At 45.0% G+C, this 24,717-nt stretch overlaps 2 protein-coding genes across 2 annotated transcripts in view; one reads left to right on the top strand and one right to left on the bottom strand.

Moving 5' to 3' along the window:
* Nucleotides 1-9,589, top strand: part of SLC45A2 (solute carrier family 45 member 2) — a 27,592-nt gene extending 18,003 nt beyond the window's left edge. Inside the window, exons 4-7 of the mRNA XM_006907129.3 lie at nt 2,821-2,964; nt 3,664-3,787; nt 6,112-6,326; nt 8,663-9,589. Of these exons, the coding sequence (XP_006907191.2) occupies nt 2,821-2,964; nt 3,664-3,787; nt 6,112-6,326; nt 8,663-8,887 (708 nt within the window). The 3' untranslated portion in view covers nt 8,888-9,589. The remainder of the gene's footprint in view (nt 1-2,820; nt 2,965-3,663; nt 3,788-6,111; nt 6,327-8,662) is intronic.
* Nucleotides 9,590-12,334: 2,745 nt separating this feature from the next.
* Nucleotides 12,335-16,548, bottom strand: RXFP3 (relaxin family peptide receptor 3). The gene has a single exon (XM_006907105.3). It carries the CDS (start codon nt 15,945-15,947, stop codon nt 14,538-14,540), a length of 1,410 nt encoding a protein of 469 aa, XP_006907167.1. The 5' UTR covers nt 15,948-16,548; the 3' UTR covers nt 12,335-14,537.
* Between the last annotated feature and the right edge of the window lie 8,169 nt (nt 16,549-24,717).

Here is a 24,717-nt window from a genome sequence, read left to right on the forward strand (position 1 = left end):
CCCTGTCCATCCTTTGCTAAAGATCAGAGCTCTGAGATTACTAGTTAGATTGGAGCCCCCTCGTTGTGCAGTTCTGCAAGACAGCGTGGGAATCATGAGATATCCATGCGATGGAACCCATTCGATCTTTAAAAGATGTGTGTGTTTTTCAGGATTTATTTCAAGACTTATCAGGTAAAGCACACACACATACACAAAATGATCTTCATTTTGGGGAAAGCTACACACATAGAAAAAAATAGGAAGGATATATACCCAGAATGTTAGTTGAAGTTATTTTCTCTGGATGATGGGCTAACAGGTGGTTTTAATTTTATTTTCTAAACCCTTCAGTAGATTAAACATTTCTGTAGTGGACAAGTATTATTTTGAAAGTAAAGAAAAAGTGATGTTACAGTTTAAGGAACAAAACAAGACAGGGTTTTAATAAAGATAAGTGGATATTAACCTGATAGATAAAAGTAGATATTACTGCCTCTTTGCTTCATTGCTTGATTATGACTCAGTAGAGGCTGCTGTGGCGATCAAATGAAACAAGTGAGCAAAAGCTGTTTGAAAGGCATAAAACTCTCCACATTAGTAAGGAAATAAATGCATCAAGTACAGTTAACTTTCCAGTACATGTCACATATACAACAGTGTAGGCTCTGAATGATTTTGTCATTTGGTTTATAAAACAAAATTAAAAACACAGAGTAACATATCTTAGGTTCAAAGCCAAGCATCTGACTCTTCTGTTCCAAAAGTGAGTCTTGGGAGCCTCCAGCTGAGCAACGTCAGGGCCAGGGCCCTGGCTGTTATTGTCAAAGTCATTACTTCCCCAAATGAGGGGAGCTGTGCAATTTGAGAACTGGGAATTTTTTTTTTAATGGTGAGAGGCCTCAATTATTTCAGAGTTCAAACCAGATCCCGCGGCATCCACCTGCAGGTCCTCCACGCCATCATTGCTCCCTTCAGTGCCTCAAAAGTTTCCTGTTAAATGGACTCTTGTGAAGTTCTCTCCCACCTCATGGCTCTGTGCCTTCTTCACCTATAAATCCACCCACTCTTCAGTGGGAAAAAGTACACAATACATACAAGAAAACAACTCTCAGGGGCTCAGAATCATCAAAAGGGCTTTACCAAGGGAACTAATGAGTCAGAGAATATGATGCCAGCTGAATCTTTTATTCTGAATTGAAATATGCAAATAAGCTTTGAATATTTGTATTCTTATATAGAAATATTAGGCACAATGTGAAAGCTCATATTTACTTTAAGAAGAAAGGAAAAATTAGGTTAACAATGAAAGCAGGCTGAAAATTACGTATAAGGCAGAAACATACATTAATATTTAGGATGAGGCTGAATACTTGCTGGCCAGATTCACTTTTAAACATTTTGCATTTTGGAAAGAAGGGAAGGAAATGAAGATAAGTCACTTAGTCCAAGGCATGACAATCAAGCTGAGTTCCTCAGTCTGCACCTTTAGCTGCTTTTTCCTGTGGTTAAGGAAAAATTAATAATTCTGCATTGACTTTCTGTTATGGTCACCATTTATTTTGACAAGTATATTTTACACTCAGAAAATAGTTATTTTTTCTAAATCCAAAGGAAAGTCTATATAGTTTTAAATGCTTTTAAATACTGGTTAAGAAAATTAGTTCAGTCATGGACAGTAGTTTAAATACTATAAAATTAATGAATTAAAAAAAACAATTTACACAAAAATCTACCATGAGTTAATATATTTTTCTGTAATAAAGAAGTAAAAGGCATTATCATGTAAGGTTAAGAGTTATAAAAACAATATGCTGTTATAGTTAAAACAGAAAATCTCAAGAGACCATCTTATAAGTAAACTAGCCAAGATTCAACTTCATTATGTCAAGATTCAGAATAAATAAAAGTTGGACAAGGAAGACCCATTACCCCACCATGGTTGATATTTACAGTCTCAGTGTCTTTAGGGCAGCTGACTGCTTAGTATTCCCGAGGTTTCTTTCTTCTATGACAAGATGTTAAAGCTGTTTCATTTATTTCAAAACAGTTGTGTCAATAGTTCAAAATTTTTCTTTCTCTGGAGGCTTCTGATAACTAAAAATTGTATTGTAGCCTCTAGTTTTAACATAACTTAGGTCTAAATTTAAGAATTTGGAGGATATGTACTCATTGTGTGTGTGTATGTGTCCCACTTTACTTCCAAAATCAGCAATTTTTGTGATTTGAAACTCCGCCCTTTGCTGCCGCTTCCAGCTGGAAAAAAACTCTCTTCTTTTTAAAGGGCTCATGTGATTTGGTTAGGGTCACCCAGGTAATCTTCCCTTTGATTAAGTCAAAGTCAGCTGATTAGTAACATTAATTATGTCTGCAAAATCCCTTTGCATGTAACATAACAACCATGTGGCAATGCCAGGAGACGGAGACTGTGGGGCCATGTTAGAATTCACTCTGCCACACTTTCTGAGTCATGGAATCTAAGAGTTACAGTCATCTAAGGCTAGCTTAGGTCTGGGAGCTTTGTCTTTATACAGTGGTTCTGTCATTGAAAGATAGGGTGCTAGATATCTCTTATAGCTTGGCCCCAATCAAGCTCCATTTCCAGTCCCTTCTGCCTCAGTTCCCCAAAGCCCTATCCTGGGCCTAAAACTGCTAAGTATCCATGCACACTTAACTTCACACCTCCTAGAGGCCACTCCACAAAAACTTTAGTGCCATGCCCAGAAGGTGTAACCATGTGCGTTGGTCGACTATAGATAGGTAACATGGCTATGTGCTCTGGCTCCCACAGCTGGCTGTGTGTCTGCACTGAAGGTCACACCTGTTTCATGTTTATTCCAGACTCAGAGGGCAATGACCATGAAGTCACTGCTGAGGGCTCTGGTGAGTATGCCTTCCCACCACCGCTGCCTTTGCATCAGCCACCTCATTGGATGGACCGCCTTCCTGTGCAACATGCTCTTCTTCACAGATTTCATGGGCCAGGTAACGAACATGTCTGTGCATATACTCACTACCTAGCACATCTATTTTTCAGTCAGCACCTATAGAGCTTCTTCTGGATTAGCCTCTAGGATGGTCACAGTAAGAGTGTATGAAAGAGTACCCTTAAGGAGCCGACTTACAGATGGGTTCTAGAGGCAAGGGTCACCCCGAACAAGTAGAGGACACTATGGGACCAGTACTTGATCAAATACAATAAATAGAGGAAAATTAAGGTGAGCTACAGTGGTCATGGCAGGTTTAATAAAGGAGGTGCAGTATGATCCGGGCCTTGAAGGGTGAGTAGGAGTTGGCGAGAGAGAGAGGAAATGGAAAAACATTCCAAGCAGGAATAGAAATGTCATGTGTGGAAACGAGAAGCCTGTTGGCTGTACTAGAAGATGGGTGGCACGGTGGCCTGAGTTGGGTGGGGCCAGATGTTAGGCGGAAGAAGGGGTGTTAGTGATTCAGGAGGGTGTCGTGTAGACTTAATGCAGCAGGTATTTGGACTTCCCAGAGGTCCTTGAGTAGAGGTGTGGGAGGAGGAAGCAGGTGACGTGGTTTTTGGAGAATAAACTCTGTGCCCTAGAAAGGGGACCTCAGGCAGGGCTTGCTGCTCGCTAGGGACGGAGAAACAGCATATGAGAAGGGATCCCTACCAGCCTGCATCTGTATCTCACCAGTCCCAAATGTCTCTTCCAGATTGTGTACCACGGGGATCCCTACAGCGCACACAACTCCACAGAGTTCCTCATCTACGAAAGAGGGGTCGAGGTTGGATGTTGGGGATTGTGCCTCAACTCCCTGTTTTCCTCACTTTATTCTTGTAAGTCTCCTCTTCCTGAGTTTGTCTTCTAAAGGGCCTTGGTCTAGCAAAATCTTAGATTTCGTATTTCTATATTTATTTTTTGCTCTTTAAAATACCAGATTCTTGATGAATATGTGGAAGTCAAGAAAAACTATTCTTTTAGAAAGGACCACATGGAAAGATAAAAGTTCTTTTCGTAGTGAATGCTAGGTGTCATTTTCCTCAGTGATTACTTTGTCATTACAATCAGTGGGTTCCTGATCAGATTCTCTGGAAAAATAAAAGGAAATCTTGTAAACAAGATAATAAAGTGTTGGATAGACGAGGGATAGAGATCCTGGCGGGGAGCGCTGACAGCGGGATCTTCCTTCCCAGGCCCCAGCTTTCCATGGGGTCTGGAGCCTGTTAACCCCCCACATAGCTAAGTTTCAGCTGTAAGGACACTATGAACAAAGGGATTTCTGTGACTTGTTTTAAATAAGTCCAGACAAATGTACTCCAACTCTAAGGCATCACACAGGCTCATTTTGTGCCTGCTAATGTGTGTGGAAATTTCCAAGCCAAACTCTGGTCTATAAAATGTATGCGGGTCCCCAATTTGGAGTGGAAATTTAGGAAGTAGTCCAGCATTGTGGGGAGAACAGCTGGCCCCCCCATGCAGAGATCTAGGCTTTGGCAGGCCCTGGGCAGAGGTATGGCTTATATGGGGGAGGGGGCGGGGAGGCAATGGGGGGCAATCTCTGTTACCATTCTCGGGGACATCATTCTGTCCTTGAAGTGTGCTTCTTGTGGGGAAAGAGGGTGAATGTATACAATGACCCCTCATCTGGTGATTAGCCCTTTACCTAGCCATAGCACAGGAGGAAATCTGCCTTGAGATCAAGAAACTCTCTTCAGAATATAGCACAATTAGGCAAGAGGGGCTTAACATCAACAGGTGAGGAATTTGTAAGCCCAATAATCATAAAGCCATAAAATTCATTGTTTTTAAATGTATTAGAACCAAATAGTGGTGGCTTAAAGCTTTCATTTCCTTAGCACTCTCTTTTTTTTCTTTCCAGGAGGAAGATTTTCAGTACTTAAAATAGAATCAGGGAGAATTAGACTAAAAGGGTCTAATCATCTCAATCCCTTTGTGCTTTCAAAAGATAGGGGAACTATTTACTATGCTCATTCTTGTAAGAAGAGCACTCTTGACTAGGCGCATATTGAGTATCTCTCATTTATCCCCTGGTTCATGTGTCCCACGAGAGTGGGACTGGGGAAAGATTAGAAATGTATGGATTAAAAACACCTGGTTGAAAAAGGAAGATAAAAGTTTTTTAAGGACTTCCCATGCCCTGGGGGAAAAACATTATAAAACATTTTGAAGCAGAATTTTCAATTTTTAAAAATGAGCTCTATCATAACGCCTTTATGAGCGAGCGAAGTTTACCTGCTGGGAGTGAACCCGAGCTGAGTCATCCATCCTCAGCCCAGCCTATGTTTGCTGAAATAATGATAACTACCATTAACTGGATGTCTTCTACGTGCTTGGCATGGGGCTAGGTGATTTCACAGACACTTTATCTCATTTGATGCTGGCAACACCCCATCCCACCCTACCCCCCAAAAAGGGTATTATTAGACCCATTTTTCAGATGCGGAAGCTGAGGTTTTGAGGTCAGGAGGTCATCTGCAGAGAATGAAGGGGCTGGCGATGGGGAGGTGCTGGGGCGGTGGGAGCCCCTCACCAGCCTGGGGAGGGCTGGCAAGTCAGGCAAAGTGTCTGAAGCTAATGAGCATCTTCTACTTCCTTCTCAGGTGTGCAGACAGCATTCAGGCGGGGGTTGGGTGGCGGCGGGGCAAAGACCTGAGTGACGTGGAGTACTCTGTAAAATCTGGTTGTTTTAATTTTCTCCAGCCTGACTTTGGGCTTTGGGCCAAGGGAGGCCTGGATTGTTATTTGGGTCCTGTTAGGCTAGACCTCTGTGAGTCAGAATGCCCCCACATTTCTCCCATGCCTTGCAGCCTCAGGGGCCCAGAGCCAGACAGACTTTTTGTCACCACCTTTTTTTTTGCATCCTGATGCTATTCAGCTGCCTGCTAAACAGTGCCTGGTCTCTTCCTGTGGGAATGAGAACAACCTCAAAGGCAATTCCCAACTCTCCTTTCTGCATGAGATTTAAAACTGACTCCAAAAGCCAGCTGTTTTCAAGCACAGATAAGGAGGTTCTTTTGTTCCCGACTCAGTATCAAAAGAAGGCTCCTAAAAAAAGTGAATCTTCAAAAGAAAGGATTTTCTGAAATTATTAGTATTGTGAGGCACTGCCAGCTGTAATTTCTCCCTCTTCTCCCCACAGACTTTCAGAAAGCTTTGGTATCTTACACTGGATTAAAGGGTCTTTACTTCATGGGGTATTTGCTGTTCGGCCTGGGGACGGGACTTATGGGCCTCTTCCGGAATGTCTACTCCACCCTGGCGCTGTGCGCCTCGTTTGGCGTGATGTCCAGCACCCTGAGCACCATACCCTTTAACCTCATTGCCGAGTACCACCGCGAGGAGCAGGAGCAGCAGGTACACCTCTGTGCTGGGCGACATCCCGGCTCACCTAAAGGCTTGGGGCTTTGGTAGGAAAGTGTAGCGCAGAGAAGGAAAATACGGATTCTTGGAACAACAGCACTAAAATGCCCAGCCAGATGTAACGGTGACCTAGCCGAGGCATGACCACCTGCCCCGCCCGCCCCCTCCTCCTCACTCGGAAGCCCTGTGCGTCTGGGAGCATCAGGGCAGGTACCGTCACTGTCATCTGTCAGATTAGGAAAAAGGAGCTTGGCAGTGCTGAGAGGTCAGCCCAATATCACACAGAGACGAGGAGAGGGAACCAGGGCTTCTGACAACTGTCTCACATGTCCAGTGCATCTGTGGCGTTTCTGAGTCCCAGAGAGTGCAGGGCACAATTTCTGGGAGTTACCGATTGAGGGTAGGACCTTCCTGGGCAATACTTTCCTTGGAAGTCCAGATGTTAGTAACTCGGACCCTGTGCACGGGCGGGAAAGCGGTGGCAGGTGATCACCGCCACCACCTGCCTCGAGGCAGGTCTGCCCCATCTCCTCCACCTGGGAGCTCAGGCTAGAGGGCAAGGCCCTAAACCTCCCTAAAAGAACACTAGCTTGGGGATTTCTGCTCTAAGATTATAACATCTTCTTACCAAATATGCAGCTTTTTCCCCATGAAAATAAGCTTACATTTTCTTAACTGGAACAGTGATGTAAAAGCTAAAGAGAGAACTTCCAGTTTAATCCATCACGGCATGAAACTGCAAGACCACTGCACACACGTCCATGTGACCTCGGTGCCCGTCTTCTTTTTCATTATTTGATCTGGCAAATGCCACAGCAGGGCAGAATTTTACCAGAAGTTAAAACCTTTCAAACAAGAGTCCTGCTTGTCCTCACCCCCAGGCAAACATCATCACTCATGTCTCAGGGCTCGCCGGGGTTTTGCTGTTAAAGAGAGCCGTCATAAAGAACTGTCCTCCCACGGAGAGAGGTAGATGGTACCAGGGCAAAAACATGTAAGCTTAGGACTCAGAGAAAACTGGATTCAAATCCCGTCTCCCCCGCTTGGCAGCTGTGTGACACTGGAATGTCATTCATTGATTTATTAAATATTACTTCATTCACAGAGGTGATATATTTCCATAGTTCAATAATCACAATGTTATACAGAAATTTGCATTAAGAAGTGGCTCCGCCCACGGCTCCCTTCATAGTTTTTCTCTCTCTCTTATTAGGTTTTTGTTTATTGTTTCGGTATTTTTAATGAAAATCAAGCAAGTACTAATCTGTTTTCGTATTTTCCCTCTCTTATTCAAAGGATAATATGTGTTTGGGGCACTTTTTGTTTTTTTTACTTACTAGTATAGAAATTATTATTTAAACTCCCAGAGCCTGTTTTCTAATCAATCAAATAGGAATAACACTCTCACCTTACAGAGTTGTCAGAAAATTAAATTAAACAAGATAGTGTAGGTTATCTGCCTAGCTTAGTGCCTAACTAGCACCTGGCAAAGACTCAAAGTGGTAGTTATTATTGTTATTATGGGGAATAATGATAATAATATGTGCATCTAGGGAGGTGGTGAGGATGACATGAAATAATATACATGAAAGAACCTTGTACAACACCTAGCACATAAAGGACACCCAACAAATGGCAACATTACCAACCGATTCAGACCAAATATCAAATATTAATCAAATGTTAATATACTAACCGGATATCAATCATATTTTGAAAAGTTGAATTCTTTTTTTATGTTGCTTCTCCTACATATATCTGTTATTTAACATCCTTTGAATTTTTAACCATAAAGAAGGAAAGGAATGAGATATTTATTGAGCTTCTACTACATCGTGTTTATTGACTTCTGAGGAAGAGATAATTTTACATGCATTACCCATTTAACTACCATGGGTGTTAACTGTGGAATTTAAGCCATTGCGACAGGTAGGAAAGACATCTTCAGGTAAAAGAGTGGAGCTTGGTGATCTTGAATCAGGGGTTGGCAAACTATGTCTCCTTGGCCACCTCTTTTGTACCTCCTGTGAGCTAAAAATTCTTTTAACATTTTTGATGATTTAAAAAAATCAGTAGAAGGACAATATTTTGTGACAAGTGAAAATTACATGAAATTCAAGTACCAATGTCCATGATGTTATATTGGAACTCGGTTATCTATCGTAGCTGCATGCACTACAAGGTGGAGTTGAGTAGCTGCAGCCAAGACCCTGTGACCCACAAAACTGGAAGTATTTATTGTCTGGCTCTTTACAGAGAAAAGTTGCCCACTTCTGCTGTAAAAGACAGTTCTGTGTAGATCAAATGCTGTTCTTGTGTTTCCCTTGCAGAAGCAGCAGGCCCAGGAAGGGGGCCCAGCCTGCAGCGGAAGAGGGGAGGGCCTGGACTGCGCCACCCTCACCTGCATGGTGCAGCTGGCTCAGATCCTGGTCGGAGGTGGCCTGGGCTTTCTGGTCAACATGGCTGGGAGCGTCGTTGTCGTGGTGATCACAGCCTCCGCGGTAGCGCTGATTGGCTGTTGCTTCGTGGCTCTTTTTGTTAGATGTGTGGATTAGGTCATAAAGAGACACTGTCCCTAACTTCAGACACAGTGGAGCACATGGCAGGAAATCAATCTTTTCTTCAGCTCTGCAGCTTTGGGGTCTGCCCATTGCAAGCCCGGTGTTATTACCCCAGTTGCAGTGATCTACCCTAAGTGCCCAGCCCTCTGCACAACAGTCCCCGTATTTCAGGTATCATTTGTCTTGGGAAAGACTGGGCTATGCCTCCATTCACTGGCGGCAAAGGGGGAGTATGGGTGATAGCACTTGCACGCACCTTTCTCCCTGTGTCTCAGTGCAAGGGTATGGAGAGGCAGCGTCTGTTTTCCACAGGGCATTTCGGATCTTAATGAAACCGGAGAAGTTGTCTAGTTCTACACATGACTCCTGGATTTTTTCTATGATGTATTCTTTTTCTTAACTAGGAGTCCATATATAGTTGGAGAGTCATATTTTTTATCAGATTCACCAGTACTCAAAATATTGCTGGTGACTCATTTCATGATGTCCGTTCACTCATAGTTAATTCATATTTAACTTGCTTATAATTACTTCACATTCATTTATGTTATCGCTGACAAGACTGCTCGAATATCTCATGTTGGAGGATTTACTACTTCAGAACAACTCATTTAATTTATGCAGTGAAAGTATTTCTCTCTAATCTGTACCTTTGTTCCATCCTCTGGAGTCCCTATAAAAGCTGTTCAAAACTGGCCTCCCATCTCCTGTGATCATCCCTTCTCCAAGCGAAGCAGTTTTTCTCCAGCCATCCCCCTTCCACTGCTTCTCACGAGGTTTTCAGCAGCCTCAAGAGGCACCATGGTTGAAAGACAGACCGTGGGCTTTAGAGCTGGGCTGGTTTTGAATCCTGGCTTTGCTGCTCATCAGCAAACTACTGAACATCCCCAAGGCACACTTGTTTATCTATGGGGGTAATAATTCCTACCTAGGAGACTTGTGACTATTAATAACGTATAACACTTATCGAGTGCTTACCACTCTTCTAAATATTTTACCTGCGTTAACACAGCAGTCTTGGGAGTGGATGCTGTTACTGATCTATGGGTTGTAGATGAAGAAACTGAAGCAGAGAAACATTACATAATTCATCTGAAGGTACACAGTTCCAAAGTGGCAGAGCTGAGCTTTGAACTCAGGTACTCAGGTTCTACTGTTTCTCATAAGAACAGCACTTAGCCCGGAGGCTGGCAGTTGGTCTGTACTCGATAAATGAGAGCTATTGTCACTATTTGTAAAGGCTCTGCATCCTGTTCCCCCATGCCTGGATCCACCCCAGTCCTTCATAAATGTTTGTCTCCACAACTCCAGATGTGCCTGAGCACTGCAGGATAGAGATTGGCCCACATGTTTTTACAAGTTAAAAAGTGTACGTGGTTCCGTTCCTGCCTCATCTTAGAGTCTGGTAGTGTAGTCATCGCCTCCGATGAATTTCTAATTTACCAAAAACTCTAATGCTGAAGGGAATGTGGAGAAAGGAGGTGAGCTGCTTTTGAGAACAGAAGCCTTGAGATTTGGTTTTATTTACCTTGGGCTTGGCAGAATGGATGGATTTAGCAGCATGGCCAGGCCCCTGCAGCATCAGCTCCTTTGGGGTAGTTGTGCTAAGGAAGGTGTGTGTGTTCCTGTTGGTCTTCAGAAGGCTTTGGGTCCTTTCACACCGCTGCTGGGTATATAAGGGCTACAGGCCCACACCTAACATTTGCAGAGTGCAGGGCAAGAAGGCCCTCGGTCCACAGGCACCCCTTCTTTCCCCACCCAGCACTGTGAAGCCCTTGTGTGCACTTTGGCATAGCACATCCATAGCCTGCCCAACCCCTCCGCCCTCTACCACACCTGCAAACAGCCATCCTCAGCCACCCCTCACATCTCAGGGCACAGAGACTCAGCAGTGTGGTCCACCCTCTGGAGGATGGACTAGGAAAGGACCGTGAAGGCCTCGTAGATAGAATCAAGGTCATTTGGGTAGGGAATTCTGATGTCCCAGGTACTGGAGCATAATCTAGAATGGTGGTGAGGCACAGGCTCCGGGTGGCCCTGTGGATTCCTTTTCATGTGGGGTAGGGTGCTGTTGGAAGGGGAAGGCAAAGCAGAATCTTCTAATAATCAAAGACTTGTGACTATTAATAACGTATAACACTTATCGAGTGCTTACCACTCTTCTAAATATTTTACCTGCGTTAACACAGCAATCTTGGGAGTGGATGCTGTTACTGATCTATGGGTTGTAGATGAAGAAACTGAAGCAGAGAAACATTACATAATTCATCTGAAGGTACACAGTTCCAAAGTGGCAGAGCTGAGCTTTGAACTCAGGTACTCAGGTTCTACTGTTTCTCATAAGAACAGCACTTAGCCCGGAGGCTGGCAGTTGGTCTGTACTCGATAAATGAGAGCTATTGTCACTATTTGTAAAGGCTCTGCATCCTGTTCCCCCATGCCTGGATCCACCCCAGTCCTTCATAAATGTTTGTCTCCACAACTCCAGATGTGCCTGAGCACTGCAGGATAGAGATTGGCCCACATGTTTTTACAAGTTAAAAAGTGTACGTGGTTCCGTTCCTGCCTCATCTTAGAGTCTGGTAGTGTAGTCATCGCCTCCGATGAATTTCTAATTTACCAAAAACTCTAATGCTGAAGGGAATGTGGAGAAAGGAGGTGAGCTGCTTTTGAGAACAGAAGCCTTGAGATTTGGTTTTATTTACCTTGGGCTTGGCAGAATGGATGGATTTAGCAGCATGGCCAGGCCCCTGCAGCATCAGCTCCTTTGGGGTAGTTGTGCTAAGGAAGGTGTGTGTGTTCCTGTTGGTCTTCAGAAGGCTTTGGGTCCTTCTTTCACACCGCTGCTGGGTATATAAGGGCTACAGGCCCACTCCTAACATTTGCAGGGTGCAGGGCAAGAAGGCCCTCGGTCCACAGGCACCCCTTCTTTCCCCACCCAGCACTGTGAAGCCCTTGTGTGCACTTTGGCATAGCACATCCATAGCCTGCCCAACCCCTCCGCCCTCTACCACACCTGCAAACAGCCATCCTCAGCCACCCCTCACATCTCAGGGCACAGAGACTCAGCAGTGTGGTCCACCCTCTGGAGGATGGACTAGGAAAGGACCGTGAAGGCCTCGTAGATAGAGTCAAGGTCATTTGGGTAGGGAATTCTGATGTCCCAGGTACTGGAGCATAATCTAGAATGGTGGTGAGGCACAGGCTCCGGGTGGCCCTGTGGATTCCTTTTCATGTGGGGTAGGGTGCTGTTGGAAGGGGAAGGCAAAGCAGAATCTTCTAATAATCAAGCCCAGGGCAGGGGCCTTGGCTGCCAGGTGTAAGGGCAGTACTGATGGGTACCAGCCTAAGAGCATAGCCGGAGAGTGGCTCCATTGCCATTGCGCTGAGGCCTCTCTCTCCTCAATTTCTCCAGTGGCCTCAGACTGCGTCTCTGTCATCTCACACTCATTCTCTTGCCACTGCGTGGGCTTCCAGGCTTGCTGATGCGATTCTCTTGATTGCCTGCTTTTTTTTTTCTTTTTTCCAAGAGCCCTCTCTCTCTGCTGCTACTGAGTTAGCATGCCTGTGACTGGGACAAATGCTGGGTGTGGACATCTGGAACATGCCTGAGCTCTGGGCACTTCTAATTTGTGTGTGTATGTGGGGGGTGGGCGGAGGATGGGGGCTTGCACTGAAGGGGGCACTCCTTCCTGCCCACTGCTCCCACTTGCCACCTGCAGAACATGCAGCTCCCTTATCCAGCACCAGGCAGTCCAGGCTCCTGCAGTTTATCCCAGTTTATCCCATCCCCAGGCTCCAGATTCCTGATTCTTTAAAGACTGAGCTGGGCCGTCTTCTCAAACCTGAAAGTGCTTTTGTGTCACGTATCGACCTCCAATCCTTACTCTTCTCTCCACACTAGTGGTGGGGTGCAGGTGAGGGGAGGTGGACGGGACTTTTCGTTTTCTGCCTCCAGGTCGGGTCCCTGTGCATTCCGTTGGTATATTCATTCTCAAGTGAAGTCACCTCATTCTTTCAGGAGGGTCACATCCCAAATGACTCCTTCTTCCCCAGTGTTCCTTCCTCCCTCTTCCCCTCGCATCATCCCTCGTAGAGAAACAAGGGCATGACTGACTTAGAGGAGCCATCAGCGAGAACACCTGCTCCTAACACCACAGCATGGGGCAATGAGGGGCAAATGTTCAGAGGACCCCAAGTGACACAGCATTACAAAAGAAACAGCACCAATTCACCTCTCTTGCTTTGCCTACCTGTCCTTGGGTCTGCAAGGTTTAGAAATGGCATCATTTCCTGAGCTCAGTGTTTATTTCCTGACCATTTCTCCAAGGACCGTTCTGGTGTTTGGAGATTTTGAAATGAATGATTGGGTCAGCTGGGAGGGTGACCTGCAATGGAGGGCCATCTTACCTGGACCCCCAAGAAGTCAAAAGTAGTCATCTCTGGCCAACCACAGGGCATGGTCTTTGTTACAAGCGGAGCTCCTTTCAGATAGAGCCCTGGCTGAGCTACTGGGATGAGGAAGATGAGGAAGGGAGGGAGCTAGAGCATCCCACTCCTCCCACCCCCCAGTCCTTTTCTCCCTTTCAAAATCCCCACTCCCAGTAGCATTTCTACCCAGACCTTTCCAAGTTGCTCCTGGGCACAGCTCACTATCTGCAGCCAGCAGACCTGAGCATACAGTGTCTCCAGGCACCCACCTGTGCTCAGAAGAACCGAGGCTCCCAGGCCTCCATCAGAGGGTGCACTCACTTCCTGTTCGGTTACTGGGTGAGCACATGAGCCCCTTCTTTTTCTTTCAGGATCAGTAGCCTGAGGAGGTCTCTCTATTCAGCCTCTAATCACACTATGTCTGCTCCCTCCCGCGCCGACGCCACTCCCCAGCAAATCGCTCTGTCTTGCTGGATACAGGCGTTTTGCCCCCAATGACATTAGAGCGCAAAGGTAGTGCAGAGAGGCAAAGTCAGGCTCCCCGTGTTCCCACAGCTTTGTCCGGGAAGATAAACAGTACGATGGCCCCATGAGAGGTGTCTCTCTTGGGATGCATTTCTCCTAGGGGTGGAGATTGTCACTCTTTTCTCCCATCTCCGAAAGCTTCTTGCTCCCCAATCCTAGGCTGCTGGCGCAGCCACTCAGGTCAGTCTCCCCGGCCAAGAAGCAAAGGAAAGGTTTTTGTGGGCGGCTTTCCCTGGCCGGCTGCACCACGCAGCTCCACAAAGTCGCTGGAATAAATGCACTCATTGTCTGCGCTCCATTTGGCCGAGCCCAACTTCCTTGCGCCCAGATTTCTCTACATTCCTGATGCTTTCGCTTCTGGGCGCCCCCCACATTGCCCAGCGCTCACAAACGTGAGGAGAGGAAAAGGTGTACGTGGAGAGAAAGGGGACAGAAGTTGGTGGCCTGGCCTTTTGAGGCTGCTCTCGGCCCCTTTGCCTGTTTCCTCTCTCCACCTGGTTAGAAGCCGCCCCTCTCTGAGAAGGTCCCTGGCCTTTCACGAGCTGCCCCTCTGCGCTTCTCCCCATCCTCGTCCCACCTACCTTTTGTTCCGTGAAGGCCCCCCTTACATCCCCCAATCCGCTCTCCTTTTTCCGCGCTCCTGGACGGCCACTTTGTGGTGACCGCGCACCCTGGGCCTCAGCCTGGGTCAGTAGGTGGAGCCGCTGGGCAGCGAGTCGTAGCGGCCGTCGCTGTAGACCACCACTCCAGGTGGGTAGTAGAGCAGGTCGGGCTCTGCGGCGGGATGGAGAGGCTCCAGGGCCTGCAGGGCCTGATCCTCCGGCTCAGGCTTGGTGGTGGCCGTGAATGGGCGCATGCTAGTAAGCGAAGGCGACGCGATGCGCCACAGCAAGCTCTTGAGCGCCTTGCGGAACTCGCGGCGCACGAGACAGTAGAGAATAGGGTTGAGGCAGCTGTTGGAGTGAGCCAGGCATACGCTCACGGGGAACGCGTACACCTGGCACAGGAAGTACTCTTGGCTGAACGGCACCGCGTTGAACTTGATGAGGATGCTCCAGGTGGTGAGTGCCTGGTTGGGCAGCCAACACAGGAAGAAGGATAGGACCACGATGGTCACTGATTTGGTAACCTTGGACCGTCTCCGGGCGCTGGCTCCAGCCAGTCCTCCCCCGGTTGCTGAGTCCCCTCCTTGGGTCCCTGCCACGCGGCGGTCGGAGATAAAGCGCACTAGCAACAGATAGCACAGGCTGATGATGCCCAGAGGCAGCACAAAGCCTAGCAGCACCTTCTGCAAGTTGTAGAGGCCCAGCCAGAACTGCCTGTCACCGCCCAGCAACTTGTCGGGAAAGCGCACCAGGCACAGCTCCTCACCCAGCACCTTGACTGTGGTGGAGAAGACAGCGTTGGGCAGCGAGGCCAGCGCGGCCAAGGCCCAGATGAACACGCAGAGCGCCTTGGCCGTGAAGCAGCAGCTGTCCCCCAGGCTCTGGCTACAGCAGTTGCTGCGGCTGTGCCCTCGGGTCCGGTGGTTCTTAAGAGCCGAGGCCACCGAATGGTAGCGCGCCACGCTCATGGAGGTGAGGAAGAAGACGCTGGCGTACATGTTCATGGACGTCACTATGGATACGATCTTACACATGGCCTTGCCGAAGGGCCATTTGAAGTCGAGAGCGTTCTCCACCGCCCAGAACGGTAGGGTGAGCACGAACTGAAAGTCCGTCAGCGCCAGGTTGGTGACGAAGAGATTGATGGAGGACTTGCGCCAGCCCTGCTTGCTCTTCATCAGGTAGAGCACCAGCAGATTGCCAGCCAACCCCAACGCGCAAACCACCCAGTACACCACGCTGATGAGGATCCGCACCCGGGCCTCGGTGTCCGCATTCTCTGTCCCGCCGCTGCCTGGGGGATGCCCCGGCGCCGCGCCGTCCGGCAACTCGAGCCCCAGCTCCCACCACAAGTCCGGGAGCGACAGCGACGCGTTATCGCTCGTGTTGGCCGCCTGCAGAAGGTCCGGGATCAGACGGAAGAGTTCTGCGAGCTCGTCCCCGCCATCCGCCTTATTCACGGTGGCCATCGTGGCTATAATGGCCACCTGCATGTACAGATGCCTCTAGGTCATGTTCCAGGGGACGAGACCTAAGATAGTCCAGCCTGCCCGGGGTTCCGTTCCGGAGCTAGGGCGCAGGGAGTGCGTGGGAGCTTTCGAAGCAGCAGCTGAAGACCGCGCCTAGGAACTGAGTGCCAGGCGCTTTCAAAGAGCGCGGAGCGCGGGCCTGGGCACCGCAGCTGCGCTGAGCGTCTGCTCTGGAGCGGAGTTAGAGAGCAGAGGACCGTAATTGCTAAATCGAACGGTCGTCGTCCAAGAGCTCTCAGGCCAAAGTGGGAGTCTCTACCGTACTATTCAGACATTCCTCCCTCTTGCGTTTGCCGCTGTCACTTGGGCACTAGCACATAACCCACTCAGTTGCTCAGGACAGCTATTGGGGGCCCCGCTCCTTCTCTTTCAAATACCTTTGTCGGTTTCTTCTGATGCAGCTTGGATGAGGTTTCTATCCTTTGAGAGAAAAAGATAGGAGAGCTCCGTCTACCTCTCTGTGACTCTCTGAAAATCTGTCGATGTCGCCAGAGTCTCCGTCTTTCGGCCGTTGTCAACTCCCAGTGAGTTGTCACAGGCGCTCACCCGAGTTCTAGTCGCACCCGCAAAGCCGAGGCTGCGGGCTCGCAAGGAGCATGCGTAACCCTTGGGAACGCGAGGGGGCGCTTTCCGAGGTGCTGAACTTCGCCGCGCCCGCCGCGGGGGAGGAGGGAGGCGGCAGCAGAGACCACCAGACCACACCCCTTTGGTTCTTCCGAGTTTCAGAAGGAAGTGGTCGTAACCCTTTATTCTCCCGTGTTGCTGGAGAAAGACTGATTCGCTATCCCCCGCCCCGCTTTTTTTATTTCCAAATGTAACTATTGAATTTTTTTTTCTTCCTCACCCCCTTATCTTTGAAATGATCCCATTTGATGAAACGTGGTCCTAAGAGTGCATGATCTCCAGACCATTTTTCTTTTGAAAAGCAATGATAGTGGACTCTTTTCATGGCCAGACCCTAAATCAGATAGGCTTTTATTGACTACACCAAGGCAAGCTTCACTTCCCCTTCTTTAATTAGCTGACTACTTTAATTAGTGTCTGTGATTGTCAGGATTTTCGAAGGATCTTCACATAGTAGAACTCTGGGTTCAAGTGTTGCCCTCTGCTTTGATCTATTCCGAGGACTGACGCTAAACAGAACATGTAACCCGTGAGCTGACTTCACAGACATTAGATAACCACCTGTCTCAGCCCAATGTTCTTTAACAGACGCTTCATTCACACACACCCTCACTCTCTGTCCCTTGATGTAGTTGGAATAGAGGATTCTATAGGGCTGTTTTGGACCACCAGCTTTCTATTTCCACTACTAGTATGATCGAGACTCTTTACCAGGTGTTGTTTTTTTTTTTTTTTTCCGGACCAATGGAAGTAAATTCTAAGGAATCTTCTAAGTTCCTTTGGACAAAGGGAACTAATGTAAACCATTTTAACTACTTCTTAAATTGTGGTTTATTTAAATGCCAGCTCAACAGCTCTAGTGTGAATTACACTTTTTAGGACAGACTTCAGAAATTTGAAATGTTTTCCTAACTGGATCAAAACTGAAAAAGCACCTTAAACATAATTGTCCTCAGTCCTGCAGGGCTCGCGACTTTACTGACAGAGATAAAGAGGATGTGACTTTAGAGCAGAGGCAATAGGAAAAAAAAACTTAGTAAAAAAAGAAACATGGTACCCAAAACATATGAAGAGAAACAGAAACAACCCTGATTCCAAAGCGAGAGAACACAGTTCCAAAGAGAACCCACTTCACTACAGACTCTGGATGCTCATCTTGTCCACTAGGGGGAGCCAGGACTTTAGTAAAAACAAAAACAAAACAAAACAAAACCACATCTTTGAACAGTTCCAATCTGGAGAACCTCAGCTCTGCCCAGGTTATTTCTCCCAATCAACTGGCTGCTTCTGTGGACACTTCTTATCCGTTTTAGTAGCCTTACCTTCAAGCTCACTTTTCATGTTTTACTAGTTCTTTCTTCAAAAAATTTCTCTCAGTCACAGGTACCAGGGGCTAGGACTTGAACACATCTTCTTGAGGGACACAATTCTACATACTACAGATAACAATCGTGTTCACTATGCAAAGGGTTTATCTCATTATATCACCTAATGCTTATAACCAGCGAGGTTGATGCTATTATTATCCCAAATCTGATTTCCAGCCCTTTGTCCTCAGAACTCCAGAGTTGTATATGTAACTGCTACCTGACAGTTGTACACGCTGCTGATTTTTCTTCAGATTTTTCAATCATTGTAAATGGCATTACTGTTCACTTAGCCGTTTAAGCTAAACCCATGAGTAATTCTCTGTTTCTCATGTTCCCTTACGCACATTCCAACCCAATCTGTTAGCATGTCCTCAAGAACAAAACAACTCCCCAAACCCCCCAAATTCCTGAATCCATCTGCTTCTCATTATTTGTCCATTTCTCTCTGTATTAGTTACCTCTTGCTGAATAACAATTTATGCTAAGACTTTATGTCTTAAAAGAACAAACACTCATTATCTCAGTTTCTGTAGGTCAGGAATCCAGGTGCAGTATGGTGTCATTGGATCAAGGTCTCTCATGAGGTCGCAGTCAAGTTATCAGTTGGGGCTGAGGTTTTATCTAAAGGCTTTAGTGGTGGGGTAAGGAAACTGCCTTAAACTTCTCTCATGTAGTTGTTGACAGATCTTAACTTTTCACCATGTGGGATTCTCCATGGGGCTGCTTCACAATAGGGCAGCTGATTTCCATCAGGGTGAGAGAGAGAATGCTCAGCATGAAAGCTAGTCTTTTTATAACCTGGTATCATAAGTGGCATTCCCACCACTTCTGCCATATCCTGTTCTTTAGAGGCGAGTCAATAATTTCAGTCTACATTCAAGGAGAGTGGAGTTATACAAGAGTATGACTACTAAGCAAGGATCGTTGGGACCATGTTCAAAGCTGACTAACACAGTAGGGTGGCAGGTTGTCATGATATCCAGCAGAAAACAGGAGTTGAAGGGCTACTTAGCTGAGCAGGTATTTTAATAGCCTCACAGTGCTGGGCTGATGGAGATTGAAATTCAAGCCTAAAGTGAAAGGGAATAAGAAAATAGTCTAGGCTTTCAGTCAAACTCAGAAGAGTTAAGTTCTACACTTTATTTTCAACAACCAGAAAATACACATTCTCTTCGAGTATACATAGAACATTCACCAAAACAGGTCACATGCTGGGCCCAAATCAAATTCCAACAAAGGATCAAAATCTGTATGATTTTGATCCTTTGATCAAAATCATACAGAAGATTTATTTTGAGCGCAGTAGAATTAAACTGGAAATCAATGAAAGGATGATAACTAGAAGTCCTCAAATGTTTCAAAATTCAGCCACACATTTTAAACAATGCATGATTAAAGAAGAGTTAACATTTATAAATTTTATAAAACAAATTATAAAATATTTTAAAGTCGATCATAATAAAATATGACATTAACATCAACTTTTGTGGGAGGCAATTGAAATAGTGCTTAGAGGGAAATTTATAGCTATAAGTGCATATTTTTTAAAAAGAAGAATGGTTAAACATCAATGATCTAAGCTTCCAACTCAAGATGTTAGAGGAAGACAAATAAATTAATTCCAAAGAGAGAAGTAGTATGGAAATATTAAACATAAGAGCAGAAATATGTGGAGAGTCTCAGCTATGAAAGTTTCTCTGGTATTAACCTTCTAGTTGCTGGATCATAGAGAGATGACGGGAGGGAGTCTCAAGAGAGGACCAGAGCAGCCCAGGGTGGGGTTACTCAGGGGATTTGGGGTAGAGGTTAACCAATAGGTATGGAGATGTATAAACATTTTTTAAAAATCTGTACTGTTATACTTGCTCATACCAGCCAAATATGAGTATAGGGTCTTTTCAAAATGGTCCCACCTTTTTATTGCATTACTCTTGTCAATTTCTTTCCACCAGCTACAACATCCTAACACTGAATGTCAGTGACACTAAGCCACTAGTCATCCCCCCATGTTTTGATAAACAATCTCCCTCAACTCTTCTTTGTCCACTGTGTTCTCTTCGCCTAAATGGACATTTCTCTTCTCATCCCCATTGTCTGACTGGTGAACTACTAATTGTTCATCAAGGTTCAACCCACACATTATTTCCTTTTTGGAAGATTTTATTATTCCTATTATTTCCTAGAGAGAATTAGTCATTCTTTCTGTACTCCCATAGGATTTTGTATGAACATTTATGATGGTGCTTATTAGTGTCTCAGACAGACTAAATAAACAACCAGCCCTTCTCTAAACTGAATACCTCTGAGAACTAAATTTCATGCTTAATCCATTTTTGTATCCTCAATTTCTGACACAGTGCCTGGAAAATTAAGTGCAGCTTGAATCCATGAGTGAGTCATTAATTCCATTTCTTTACTAACCACCAACATTCATTTAACAATAAGAAAGCAATTCCCAGTTGGAATGCCCTGCAGGGATCCGTAAACTCTGTTTCAAATGCTTCTCCAGTCACATCCTCCCCGTGTTTCACACACTCACAACTGCACGATTAAATAGTTAATGGAAATTTGATTCATCAGAACATACTAAAACAAGCCTGGATTACTTTGAAACATTCTGAGAGCAAAAAACATCACATTTCATGATTTTTCTAAATCAAATTAAACCTGGCTTAAGGCTCCCCTGACTAAATTGGAGAGAAATCAAGACCATTTAACCTTGGTGTCTTCCTGCTCTTCACTGGGGCTGTATCCTAGGCTCATGCAATCCCAGAAGAGAGGGAGGGCCCTGGTCCTAAGCCGTGCTGGCATACTGCTGCTGTTGCTGCTCGTCCAGGCCTGAGTAGTCTAACAAATTGGGCAGCTCCACCGCCAGCTTCATTTTTCACGCCGAGCTCAGTTCTGGAGTCCTCTGCTGAGTGTCTGTCTCAACGTTATGGTCCTGATGCTACAAGACCTCCATATAGTCATCTCTGCTCTGGGATGCTGCATTGAGGTGGGCTGTGGATCTCTTCTGAAGTCTCCAACCTTCTTCCTTATCCCAGTTCTTAAGGTTGCAATCTTCTGGGGTTGAGCACTTCCTTCTTTAATTATTGAAACTCTGTTTCTTTCACTGTTGAGAAAAAACATCTCAACCTAATCACCTCAGGCCTTCTAAAATGATGATTCTCAAAATGTGGTCCCAGCTGACAGCAGCTCCTGGGGGCTTGTTACACATGCAGATTCTCAGGCCCTACCCCATACCTACTAGAGCAGAAACTCTGGCCGTAAGGCCTAGCAATTTAGTGGTTAGCAAGCCTTCTGGGTGATGTTGATGAACTACATTTGAGAATGGCTATTCTAAAACAAAGCAGTAGTTTTCCCCCTGATTTTTACTCTAAAACACATAAAAACAACAACAAAAACAACAACAAAAATAAAACGAACCAACAAACAAAAACGATTAGTCACTCTTCTCCTTAAAGAAAGCTCAGAGAAGAAGAGGACACCCAAGTGGTAGGAGGGAGGCAGCGCAGGTTTGGAGACAGACTGCTTTTCCCTTCTAAGGTTATGAATGCCTGTCAGAGGAAAAAACAAAACAGAGCAAAGTTTCTGTGGCAGAATAACCTATCGATGTCTTGTTTCTTCAGCTGTCTTAGAATCTCTTGAAGAGCTTAAAAACATTCCAATCCCTGGTTTCCTCACCCTAGGAATTCTGATTGAATAGGTCTAGAGTGAGATCCAGATATTATTTTTACAAAGTTCCCCAGGTGGTTCTCATGTGCGGCCAAGGCTAAAATCCAATGCTCTAGATCCTTTGTAGTCTTTTTTTTTTTTTTTTTTTTTCAGGATGGCACGAGCCATCTTAACACCCTGTTAACTTCTAGGTTTGCTCGTGACAATCAGAGCTGTAATGAGAGCATCCATTCCTAAGTCCTTAGAGCTGACATTTCCATTCTTTTTCTTGCTTACTTACTCAGGATCAGAGGAGACATTGTAGCACTCACACATAGGTCAAACAATTAAAAAGTCAGTGAGGAATGTTTTAATTATTAGCCCCCACACTCTTCCCACTCCCATCATTGCAAACTAACTGAGATCGACTTTTCTCGTACCGTGTTTAGGTTCCTTTTGCTGAAAATCAGAAGCCACCCACAGTTGCAGGTGGGGCAGGGATGATCTTGGTCCCCTCCCCACCACCTCTTTACCAAGTTTCAAAGATGCATGTCTCATAACAAATTCTGCCACACACATTTATTTGTAAGCAGAAACAAAAGAATCATACGACCCATTCTGTAGGCTCAGTGAGTCTAGGTAGCATCTTACATAAAGGGTTCTTATGCTTGGGATTTAATGAACTTCTTGGATGTAAGAGTTTATGGTCTTCATCAAATTTGAAAAAAACTTGGCCATTATGTCTTCAGATAGTTTTTGGTCCCCCAAACCCTTTTGTGAACTTTAATTTCCTGTATGTTAGGTTGCTTGAAGTTGTTTCACAGTTCTGCTACAGTGTGGTTTTTTCAGTCTTTTTATCTGTGGGTTTGTTTTTGGATAGTTTTGACACTTTTAAGTTCACCAATTTTTTTCTTCTGCTCTGTCTAATCAGCTTGTGTACTGTAGTTTTATTGTGTAGTGTAGTTTTCATCTTTGACATTGTTTTTTTAATCCCTATAAGTTTAAGCTGGTTTTTTTTTTTAATCTCTTCTCAACATGCTCATGCTTTCTTTCTACTACTTTCTTAAACTATAAAGTGTAATTATTGTCACTTAAAAATATCCTTATCTATTAAGTCTATCACTAGTGTTATTTCTGGGTCTGTTTCTATTGATCGACTTTTCTCCTCACTTTGAACTGCATTTTCCTGCTTCTTTGCATACCTGACCTTTCTCTTTTAATTGGATGACACACATGGTAAAATTTACCTTGTTGGATGCTTGACGTTTTTGTATTCTTTAAATATTCTTGCATTTGGTTTGGGGTCATATTTATGTTACTGTAAACAGTTTGGTCTTTTGAAGACCTGGTTTACGTTTTGTAATGTGAGACCAGAACAACCTTAATCCAAGTCTAATTTGCCCCACTAATAAATCAATGTCCTTCTGATGCCCTATGTACTCCAAGGTTTTTGCCAGTTTGGCTGGTGAGAAAGCAAACCATTCTTTGTCCTATATAATTACTGGAACTGTTCCACCTAAAGCTTTTCGGTGTTTTCTTTTTCTCCTGCTACAGACAGTTTATTCCCATGCATGGTCTGAGCAGTTAAAGGCTTGAGAGAATCCTCTAGAAATTTCTGAAACTCTCTCTATATGTAGTTCTCTCCTCTCTGGGCAGATTTTTCTCTCTTTCATAGTCTGTCCTGCAAACTCCTCGCTACTTTGGCTTCCTTTGATTTCTTTACTGTCTCCTTAATTCGGACAGAGCATTGAGATGTTTGAGGTCCTCCTCCCTGTACTACAGCCTCACTCTTAGAGTTCCCACTCTCTCTAAGCAGTAAGCTGAGTAACTCTAGAACTCATATCACTTATTTGCATTTTCTCAGGATTGTTGTCCTGTCCTGCTTATTATCCAATATGTATGAAAACTATTATTTCATATATTTTACCCATTATTTTTTAAGTTGTTTAAGTTGAAAGGGCAAATTACATTCCTGTTACTCCATCAAGGTTGAAAATAGAAATCTCTTTTTGCTAGATATTTCTATCCTGTTTATACAGGATTGGGGAGTGTCTCTACAATATCTTCACTGAGCCACGTAGCTTCAATTTTCTAGTTAAGAGACATCTGATGTTTATCAAAGATAAAGATAGTCCAAGTACTTTCAGTTGCCAACTCATAGTGCGAACTTTTGGTGGAATATTATCTAACCATTCTCAAGGTTCGTGTTCTTTCTTTTCTAGGGTATAAATTAAAAGTAACACATACTAATAGTATTGATAATAAAATATTTTAAAGTAAATTATAGATGTTGTATCCCCTTCCCCCTCAATAAAAATGCGTGTAGATTTGGGATTTGGGTCTCACTTGCCAAATGCTCACTAGTAGAGTGCCAGCCGCTGGTTCTTCTTTCTTGTCTCTGTTCTAAGATTAGATGCTGGAGCCACAACCATGTGCAAAGAGGGTGTGCTTAAAACACTGCCATCATTCCCTGAGCAGTGGCCAATGCCCACCTTATGCTGAGGTACATATAGCTTTTCTGTTGCAACAAGTATCCCCTAGGTCAATATTAGCAAACCTCTTGTTGTTGCAGTGACTGGTGATTAAAATAGTTACATTTGCTTTAAGCAAGCCCACGAAGGAAAATATTTTTCCCTGAGGGCAAAGAGAAGAGGGAATAGTCTAACACTAAAACCAGAATCTATTTCCCAAGGTCAGATGGGAGTCTGGAAAGGAAGCCAGCTCTTTAAGGGAAGGGTGTCTTCTTGGCCTCAAAGCAGATCTTCCCCCAGAACATTCCCCACTAAGTCACCCACTCACACTCATCCTCTGGTCAAATATTCATTTACCATTTTTTTCTTTGAGAGAAATATACAAATGAATAAAACACAGTCCCTGTACCTACAGTTTATAATCGAGTGGAAAATCAATCATAACGAATCGTAAGGTTCATTAATGTGAATCTTGCTGCCTGATGTGTAGCTCAGTCGCCCACCTTCTAATTCACCACTTGATAACACCACTTTTTTCTACAAGTCCTTCATAGACTTCTCTCTGCTTTACATATTATTCCATGGATTCATAAACTTAACCCGTGTCCCTCGTCT

Source organism: Pteropus alecto, unplaced genomic scaffold (genome assembly GCF_000325575.1).
Source record: "Pteropus alecto unplaced genomic scaffold, ASM32557v1 scaffold152, whole genome shotgun sequence".
Classification (NCBI taxonomy): Eukaryota; Metazoa; Chordata; class Mammalia; order Chiroptera; family Pteropodidae; genus Pteropus; species Pteropus alecto.

What these genes read in the sequence shown, in the direction of transcription:
- RXFP3 (XM_006907105.3), bottom strand. Translation starts at nt 15,947, where the DNA reads ATGCAGGTGGCCATTATAGCCACGATGGCCACCGTGAATAAGGCGGAT.